Source organism: Cyprinodon tularosa, unplaced genomic scaffold (assembly GCF_016077235.1).
Source record: "Cyprinodon tularosa strain WSP-4 unplaced genomic scaffold, ASM1607723v1 ctg917, whole genome shotgun sequence".
NCBI lineage: Eukaryota > Metazoa > Chordata > Actinopteri > Cyprinodontiformes > Cyprinodontidae > Cyprinodon > Cyprinodon tularosa.
The window spans coordinates 222,647-232,826 of record NW_024039693.1 but is presented as its reverse complement, the minus strand read 5'-3'; the positions used below and the strand labels follow the sequence as shown (position 1 = coordinate 232,826).

At 37.3% G+C, this 10,180-nt stretch overlaps 1 protein-coding gene across 2 annotated transcripts in view; it reads right to left on the bottom strand.

Moving 5' to 3' along the window:
- Nucleotides 1–250: 250 nt before the first annotated feature.
- LOC119776176 (aminopeptidase N-like) overlaps nt 251–10,180 on the bottom strand; it is a 48,815-nt gene continuing 38,885 nt past the window's right edge. For both annotated transcript variants that reach the window (XM_038274457.1, XM_038274458.1), the window contains 2 exons: nt 2,377–2,440; nt 251–947 (listed from right to left, as the gene is read on the bottom strand). In XM_038274457.1, the coding sequence (XP_038130385.1) occupies nt 804–947; nt 2,377–2,440 (208 nt within the window). In that variant the 3' untranslated portion in view covers nt 251–803. The remainder of the gene's footprint in view (nt 948–2,376; nt 2,441–10,180) is intronic.

Sequence of the window (10,180 nt, the reverse complement as noted above, 5' to 3'; positions counted from 1 at the left end):
GTTATGAGAGCAAATTATAGCTGTTTTTGTTTTTTTAATTTGGTTCCATTTAGTTTAGTGTCTACATAGTACTTAGTCTTACATGTTTTCAGGCTATTTTTGCCATAAAAGGCATCCTTAGAAAAACAAACCGGTAATTAAAACAAGTTGTGTCTAATTACATCCAATTTCAGTTCAGACTCAGACAACGAGGCATTTCCTGTTGCATTCTTGTTAAGAGTAAAATAACACGGATGAAATGGAAAAAAGCGGATTATTTTTCTTTTTTATTTATTAAAAGCAACAATTTCAGCAAAATGAAAATGTTAGCAGTGATTGGATACTTTGATTGGAACACATATAACACACAAACAGACTTTCAGATGTGGATGTTTGTGTTTTAAAACCAGCTGCAGGAAAACTCTGGTTGATTGCATAGTTTTTGCATTAGGACAGTTAGATGATTATTAAAAACAATCATTTTGATCCCTGATGAAGCAGCAACACACAAAAACAAAAAAACAGGACATTCTCACCAAAGAGTGTTGTTCGAGCAGCAGATACAAAGTTCAGAGAAGCGATACATATTTATATTTTTACTGTTTTCATTGAATACACAATAAATAACATTCGTTACTATTTACACAAACAACGGCATGCCTCTGACTGACTGTCCTACACTGGACGCGGCTTTCATTTGATTAACTATCACCTGTTGAATTTTTGAATCCTTAAACTTGATCTGTAGTTTCCTTCACTTTAAAGTTGCCTGAAAACCGGCTGCGCCGCTGATCCCATCGGCTACAAAACATGGAAATCTTTGTTTATTCTGGATGGGCTGTTTCTTTCTCGAACCACTCCAGGATGATGTTTTTGTTCTCCTTCACCCATTGGATGTTGATTTTGGTTTGCTCGATGGCCTGATCAATGTGTCTGTCGTAGCCTCCCACTTCCTTGAATCTTTCCAGCTGCGGAAAAAAAACAGGATCATTACATAAAGGAATACTTTAAATTTTTAATTCATCAAAGAGTTTTACTTTTTAAAAGATTTCTGGTCCTTTCAGTTTGGATAGGTCAAATAAATTTGCATGTTATATATAACTATATTTAACTTTAATTATATTTATTGTATCTAAATTTAACAATTATGAACTCTGTCAGACTTATTAGTTATATATATTCAAATGAATCATAAAGCTGAAAGTAAATAACTTGATTAACAGCTGAATGTTTTCAACTGCTCTGATCAAAACTATTAGCAATATAGGATGCAATTCAACAAACCAAGACAGATCTATGGGTTTACTTCAAGAGGATACAAATTTAAAATTATATTTAAAGTTAATGAATAGATGAACATGAAATACAAAAATGTTGAAAGATTTGATTAAAAAAAATATATATTTCAAAATAAGAAGTGAAAATATTTGAGATAACTACCAAATGATGAAAGTGTTTAAAAAAAAAGTACAATGAAATAATGTTATAAATATGCTATCTGACCTTTTTTGGTGTTATGAATAAGAAAAAGATAAAACAGCGAAGATGGAAAAGAGTTGGAAGTATAAAAGATTATTTTATTTTAACTTTCTTTGGGATTAATAAAGTATTTACTAATTTAATTAAACTGAATGAATAATGCAAAGACATTTTTAAAAATAAATAATAAATGACTGGTTTATTAATTTTTATTTATATCTAAAAATGTGCTTCATAAATGTTAAAAAAAAAAGATATTTTTAAACAGAGCAACCTTGTAAATCTAAAAAAATAAAGAAATAAAGAGGTGCTTGCTGCCCTGCTGACCTTTTCCACGTCTTTGCCCTCTCTTGTAACCCAACTTCCTGTCTGAATACTTTCAAAATAACATAATAAAGACCAATAGAGTCTAAAACATACTCTTAAACTGAATTCATATGGTAAAGGTGTAAAATAAAATAAATATATAATAATAAAATATATTATAGAAGAAGCTGAAAGAAAATAACAAAGAATTGGAAGTTTTTATCTAATTTCTCTAACATGAAGCGAAAATTACTTTGAGCTTCTTTAAAAAGTTGCAACCTCAGCAAATCCAGGTTTTGACCAATAGACAGTTTATATAACCTTTTTTTTATATAAAAGGAAACAGTTGGGACCTTTGAAACATAAAGATTATCAATACAAATGTGATGAAACATCCAGATAAACATAAACTTAATGGCTCTTATTTAATTGAGGGTCAAAGGGTGAAAAAAATAAATGGCAAATTTCTCATTACAAAGACGGGCCACGATGGGACACATTCCTGTTCGATACGGTATCAGGGTGTTTCAGGTTACTCATCTGGTGCAAACGGATCATCAAAATCAAACAGACATTTATTTCTAACTTCCAGATAAAACGTCAGCCGGTTACCTGCTGCAGCTCAAACTGTGTGGAGAACCTGCGGGTCACTCTCTCAATAAGTTGAGGTGCATTCCTGTAAAATATCAGAAACAGCTTTTAACAGAAGCAAAGAAGCTGAAGGAGCAAATAATCAAGCAGAGTGGTGGCTCAATTATTTACTTTTTTATTGACTTAAGATAAACAACAAGTCCTGGATTATTAAATGAAGGCTAATATCTTGTGCATATTTATAGTTAGATAGCAGCTTTGTTAGCTTCCTGGTAACAGCATAAACAGTGGATACTTTATGGTGAGGAGGTAACGATAAGCACAGATTACAGTTCAGGACCTTTGTCCTTGAAGAGGCAGCAGTGGTTTGCTGTAAACCACTGTACGTAAATGCTGCAGCTTTATGACTCCTCTTTTACGAGGTTTATTGAATTGTCACGAAGGCTCTCTAAACTACACCTCCCTGGATGAGTTGGAGGAGCTCTGAAGTTTATTTCCTCTTGGCTCAGATCCTCTGCTGCAGTGGAGATGAGAACCAAGATGCACATTGGTGGATAAACACTGTTAGAGCAACTAGTTTCTTGGTGGTCCGGCACTACTTTATATATACTAATACTTAAAAGAAAACAAAGCTGATAATATATGTTTAGTTTATCATTTTCCCCCCTACTCTTCTTTTTCTTTTAAATGATTTGAAAATAAATCCTCACAATAATGAAAACCAAACTCACCCCAAGGCAAAATAAAAAGAACATACAAAAATAAGCAGACAAGTAAAAAACAGAAATATTTGTTTATCTACAGACAAAACAGGATTTAACTGCATAGCCTCAGTCTATTAGAACCATTTGGTAGATGAAGAGCAAGCAGGACTTTAAAGATGCAGTTTTAGATCTTTGTTGTATTTGATTTTTCCCATACAGTCTAAATTTTGTAAGTGACAACATTTATTTCCAGCATTGATTTGATAGATTCAAGTTTAAAACTAAAGAGAGAATATTAGAAAAAGTGACAGGATATTGCTATTGGACACTGCTGCTAAACGGGCTTTAGGTAATGCACTTTTATACTGGTAACAGAAAAGATCGTTTTGACTTTAGAAAGTATTTCAAATAAAAAAGAGAGAAAGCAGTGACATTCCTGGTCTGGAAACCATTATGCATATACAGGTGAACTAGACTGGCTACTTCAGCAGGTAGCCAGACTAATAAATGACTACTGTAGACTACATCAGTGCTAGTCTCAGTATTTACCTTAGAGGATAAATGCTTTGCTTGATAAATAATATGGTATTTTAGAAACAGAGATAATAGATGTGCTTCTGTTTATAAAGTAAATAGATTTTTTGTGTCAGTAGCTTGATAGCATGTTATTTTTTCTTTTTAAGGTCACCTTCAGAATGCGCTACGTAAAGCCCTATGCATGTTCAAAGGCCATTTTATGTCACCAAGCTGCAACTAAATGATTTTCAAATAACTTTAGAAAATGCTGTGAGGTTGCAGTGAAGAGAGCCCAAAGATGAGGCCTGTTGATGAGTCATACGCATTGAGAATGGAGCTCCAGGAGTGAATATAAGCAGGACTGTTTCCGTATGAGAGTTAGATGTTGACCGGTGAACATCTCATGTGGTGGACTTGTGTTGTTGCAATAAACCACTCTGGACCGTGACCCATCTGCTTCTGCTTGATTTTGATCATTGTTTGAAGACTTTTCAACTACTTTTTAAGAACTTTGAATTTTTAAAAGACTTAACATAAATTTTTAAGTCGTTGGGAGGACATTCCACGACATTTTGGCGAGCCAGCCAGGAGGAAGCTCAGGCGTCGGACGACCTGCAGCACCAGTTTGAGGCCAGGAACCCCCAAGGGCCCACTATCCACCAACTTACAGCTGAGATACAATTTGTTATAATTTTCTAAATTAGTGGGGAACCAGCCTCCAGCGACTGCTTGTGGGCGTCAGGCACCACCAAGCTCTCCTAAAAGAACCTAGTATTCCAAATTTAATAGCATTTTCCAAATTTAATAATACTTACATTAGAATATACAAAAGGCAGACTAAGCTTGAGAGCGGTCCAAAGGTATGTGTGTATGAATGTATGGTATGAATGTATATGTGAATGCATGGTTTGTTAAGTATTGATTAATGTTTGAACTATTCTGTATTTGAACTGTTCTGTGTTAAGTTTTGAACTGAACAATAGACAAAGAGGGACAGACCGGTCAAGGCGCCTGACATAGTCTGTGGAAGCAGGAAAGGTATTAGTGTATGTTCTATATTTGTGTTGAATAAGTATTGGTAGGCTAAGTGATAGCCAGGCTAAGTGATAGCCAGGCTAAGCGATAGCCAGAGTATTTATGACTAAGCGATAGTCATAGAAACAATAGTACTGCTCTACGGGAAACGTTATCCATTTCCATTTATCTGGGTGGATCCCTGCGGCAGGGAAAACGTGTGTGCCACTGCAGGAGACAGTGAGGATAGCCAGGCTAAGCGATAGCCCGAGACAATAGTACCGCTCTACGGGGAATGTTGTCCATTTACAGTTATCTGGGTGGACCCCGACGGCAGGGAAAAAACGTGTGCCACTGTAGGAGACAGTGAGGAAAAGTTGCTGTAAGAGTAAGAGGCCTGCAGCGTAAAAAGCACAAGGAGTGCATTGTAAATACATAATAATTTGTCTTGTGTGTTGTTGTCTGTTTGAAGCGTGAAAGAGTTAATTACTGAGGGGGAGTAAGGGGCGAATAATAATAATAATAATAACTATAATAATAATAATAAAACTTTAAAGGTATAATAATAAATTTACAGAATTAATAATTATAAAATATAGTTAAAAAAGTAAAATAAAAATTAACAGAATTAGTAACTATAAAAATACATAGTTAAAAGAATAAAATAGAATCACAAGGTCCCAATATAAAATTATGAAATAGGTTATAAGTGTTATATGATAATATATATTATAAACATATATTATTATAAATTATATTATACATAAAATAAATTATAGAGTAAAAATACAAAATACTTAGTAAAAAGTACAAAATAATTTGATAAATTTGTTCTATTAGAGATCCTAACTCAAATTGTAGAGATCTAAAAATTAAGAAGTAGAGAAATTAAAATAAAAGAGATCTGTATTGGAGAGAGCAGGACAAGTTAAGTAAGATCATTAAGGGACTGTAGAAATTGGTGGTTAAGCACAGACCCCGAGGGTTGAGTGATTGCTGGTTGCCATGGGAGCCAATGTGAGCCAATGTGAGCAAGCAGACTGAGTAGCTAATGCCTGCCAAACTGGTAATAATGACACACCCATCTAATAAGCGCAAAATTCAAAAATGCATGACAGAGTGGCATAAGATAACATCTGGGAAAAATCGCTGGCCTAAAGAGGGCAGCTTTGACCCTTCATGCTGTGATGAAGTGGAGGAAAAACTGAGGGATAAAGATAAAAGATTAGACCGAGTGCATTTGCATAAAAAACAGAAACGTGCTGAACAGAGAGACATCCTGCGATATTTTAAAGTTGAACACCATAAGAGTCCAACAGCTCCCGACTTTACCGATCGTAAGCCACCACCTTATCAACCCGCCACAGTAGGACAGTATCCAGTGTGTGAGGAGCTGGGTAGCAAGGGAAAAATTACAGGACAACTTAAATTAGTGTTAGAAGATGAGCAAGAAGCAGAAACAGTAACAAGGAGCAACCAGCAGGGAGAGTGTGGGTATAGCAGTATGGAGGAAGAATCAGACAGATCATTAGCTGAAGTAAAGAAAAGACCATGCCATAGCTACTCAGTACCCCCAAGGCGTCGCAGATGAACACCATATCAGAGGATCCCTACATGCCAGTCAACGCCCAGAACCACATTAACATACAGGTGCTGGTCATAAAATTAGAATATCATGAAAAAGTAGATTGATTTCAGTAATTCCATTTAAAAAGTGAAACTTGTATATTATATTCATACATTACATACAAACTCATATATTTCAGATGTTTATTTTGTTTAATTTTGATGATTACAAATGACAAGAGATGAAAATCTCAAATTCATCATATCAGAAAATTAGAATATTGTGAAAAGGTTCAAAATTGATGGCCCCTGGTGCCACACTCTAATCAGCTAATTAACTCAAACCACCTGCAAAAGCCTTTAAATGGTCTTTCAGTCTAGTTCTATAGGCTACACAATCATGGGGAAGACTGCTGACTTGACAGTTGTCCAAAAGACGACCATCGACACCTTGCACAAGGAGGGCAAGACACAAAAGGTCATCGCTAAAGAGGCTGGCTGTTCACAGAGCTCAGTGTCCAAGCACATTAATAGAGAGGCGAAGGGAAGGAAAAGATGTGGTCGAAAAAAGTGTACAAGCAAGAGAGATAACCGCACCCTGGAGAGGATTGTGAAACAAAACCCATTCAAAAATGTGGGGGAGATTCACAAAGAGTGGACTGCAGCTGGAGTGAGTGCTTTAAGAACCACCACACACAGACGTATGAAAGACATGGGTTTCTGCTGTCGCATTCCTTGTGTCAAGCCACTCTTGAACCACAGACAGCGTCAGAAGCGTCTTGCCTGGGCTAAAGAGAAACAGGACTGGACTGCTGGTGAGTGGTCCAAAGTCATGTTCTCTGATGAAAGTAAATTTTGCATTTCCTTTGGAAATCAAGGTCCCAGAGTCTGGAGGAAAAGAAGAGAGGCACTTCATCCACGTTGCTTGAAGTCCAGTGTAAAGTTTCCACAGTCAGTGATGGTTTGGGGTGCCATGTCATCTGCTGGTGTTGGTCCATTGTGTTTTCTGAGGTCCAGGGTCAACGCAGCCACATACCAGGAAGTTTTAGAGCACTTCATGCTTCCTGCAGCTGACCAACTTTTTGGAGATGCAGATTTCATTTTCCAACAGGACTTGGCACCTGCACACAGTGCCAAAGCTACCAGTACCTGGTTGAAGGACCATGGTATCCCTGTTCTTAATTGGCCAGCAAACTCTCCTGACCTTAACCCCATAGAAAATCTATGGGGTATTGTGAAGAAGAAGATGCAATACACCAGACCCAACAATTCAGAAGAGCTAAAAGCCACTATTAGAGCAACCTGGGCTATCATAACACCTGAGCAGTGCCACAGACTGATCGACTCCATGCCACGCCGCATTGCTGCAGTAATACAGGCCAAAGGAGGCCCAACTAAATACTGAGTGCTGTACATGCTCATACTTTTCATGTTCATACTTTTCAGTTGGCCAACATTTCTATAAATCCTTTGTTTTTATTGGTCTTCAGTAATATTCTAATTTTCTGATATGATGAATTTGAGATTTTCATTTGTTGTCATTTGTAATCATCAAAATTAAACAAAATAAACATCTGAAATATATGAGTTTGTATGTAATGTATGAATATAATATACAAGTTTCACTTTTTAAATGGAATTACTGAAATCAATCTACTTTTTCATGATATTCTAATTTTATGACCAGCACCTGTATATGGAAGAGACCGAATCAATGGCAGAACGAATAGACAAGGAGCTGGAGGAACTGAAGAAATAATTTTCACAAATTATCAGCAGGGAAGAAGAGAAGGAAAAAGAAAAAGCATGAGTGAAATATCTAAGGGATATGAAAGAGACAATAAAAAAACAAAAAGAGAAGAAGAGACTAGATGAAGAAATAGCGAAGCTGAAGAGAATGGAAGCAGAGCAGCTTATGAGAGAGGCCCAGGCTAACTGCCTACACCAGCCAGACCCACAAGTTTTGACCCTGGTTGACAAAGCAGGAAGGAATGAGGGGGAAGAGACGAGAAGTGAGGAGGAAGGCTTAATAGGAAGTGATGCAGCAGGACGTTGGAACGCAGGATGAAGGCCCGGACATACTGTCGTCAAAAAACCCATTTAATGAGGGGCCCAAGGAAAAAAGCAGGCCAGTGGCAAAAGTACAGAAGCCGCTCACAGCTGAATGTGACGTGGATCTGAAAATAGTAAGAAGCGGCCCTCACCCAATGCTGACCAGGTCCAAAGCACGGCAGCAGGAGACAGAGCAAGGTCAAGGTGAGTCTTATATGGCTCCCTTATTGTCAAAAGGACCTCATGAAGACAGATATGTGCCATGGTCATTTATGGACATGATAACCCTTGCCGGAAGGCTGACCCCGCTGGCAGATGGTGCCGACAGGTGGATAGAGAAGTTGGAAGAAATCACTGGAGGCATCAATCTGGCAGCTGGAGACATCAAGGCACTGCTAATAAAAACAGCAGGTCACTCGGCAGCCAGAGAAGTATTCGATGAAGCCCAGCTTCCAAGGGTCATGACCTCACACTAGTATGACAAAATACCATTCAACTACATAAGACCCAAGGTCTGGGCAGCCTTAAGGGACAAATACCCCACCTCCAGTGATCCAACTAAGCTGAGACAGGATGTCTGAAGGATGATGAGAGCCCAGCCCAGTTTCTGCACAAGTTTCAACAGAGATGGAAAACAGAAACTGGAAGTGATGGGAATGAACAGAAGACATCCGGCCCTCTGTTTACACTGCATGAAAAGTGGGATTTTCGTCAATATGCGGCACTGTAGATTGTCGTGGAAGTTCAGGTTAACGGCAGTTTACGGTAATTTGCAGGGAACGCCGAAAACTCCCATAAATTGACGTGGGCTTTCTTAGGCAGTGTTCCCCCCATGCCTCCCCCCCATGGAATTCTAGGGGAGGCTTTAACATGTAAATGAAAATGCTGTGAGCTATACAAATGCAAATCAACGTTGCCGGGGGAGTTTTACCCCAAGTGAAATTTTTCTAAAAGGTAAGAAAATCTCTGATACAAAGAGATCAGGCTCAGTATACTCTTACATTTTAGCTTGAATTGATTTATTTAATTAAAGTATAGAGACCAAAACAGATCTTTAGCTGACAGAGAAATACATTTAGAGCAGTAATTATTTAAAAAAAAATTGCATTTAAGATAAAAAATAAAATGTTGTCTGTCAATATGCTCAATTCACAATTACTTAAGTGGAAAAGTTTCAAGAAATGAGTCTGACATGATTCACTTTATAACATGGCACATTATCGTGCTGGAAGTAGCCATCAGAAGATTGGTACACTGTGGTCATAAGGACATAAGTTCAGCAACAATGCTGAGGTAGGCTGCCTCATTTATTTGATGCTAAATTGGTATTAAGTGGCCCAAAGTGCGGCAATAAATATCCCCCAAATAGATAGTACAAATAGATCAGGCTCAGTATGACCTAATTATAGGCTCTTACATTTTAGCTTGAATTGATTATATTATATTATATTATATTATATTATATTATATTATTATAACATACGTTTTAGTGGTTGTAGAAGTAATAGAAAACACAGATCTGGGAACTGGAATTCTAGCAGCACTCCTACATTATTCTCTACATTTTCTCTCCATTGTCCTTTCTTTCACAGTAAATGGTTTTGGCATCTCAGATATGTTAGATTTGTTTACCAAGCTTTCCTGTCTGACACTTCAAAACAATCTACCATTAACAGCATTGTGTTGTAGAAGCTTTTATGCAAGAGCCTTTTTACAGCACATTTTGGAGTTTTTACGGCACTAGTGTCTCGTTTTTTGGCAGTAGGCTGGCAGGAAAGGGGGTATGAGAGAGGGAGAGACATGCGGCCAAGGATTCGAACCCGGGTCATCCATGTTGAGGACTAAGGAATCTTTCTGTACATGGGTTTTGTGTGCTAAACACTGGGCAACCAAAGCACGCCCTTATGCAACAAACTTTTAAGCAATTTTCCCAACATTTATGGAGAACAGCAAAGTTGCTCTTTTGTAGTTTT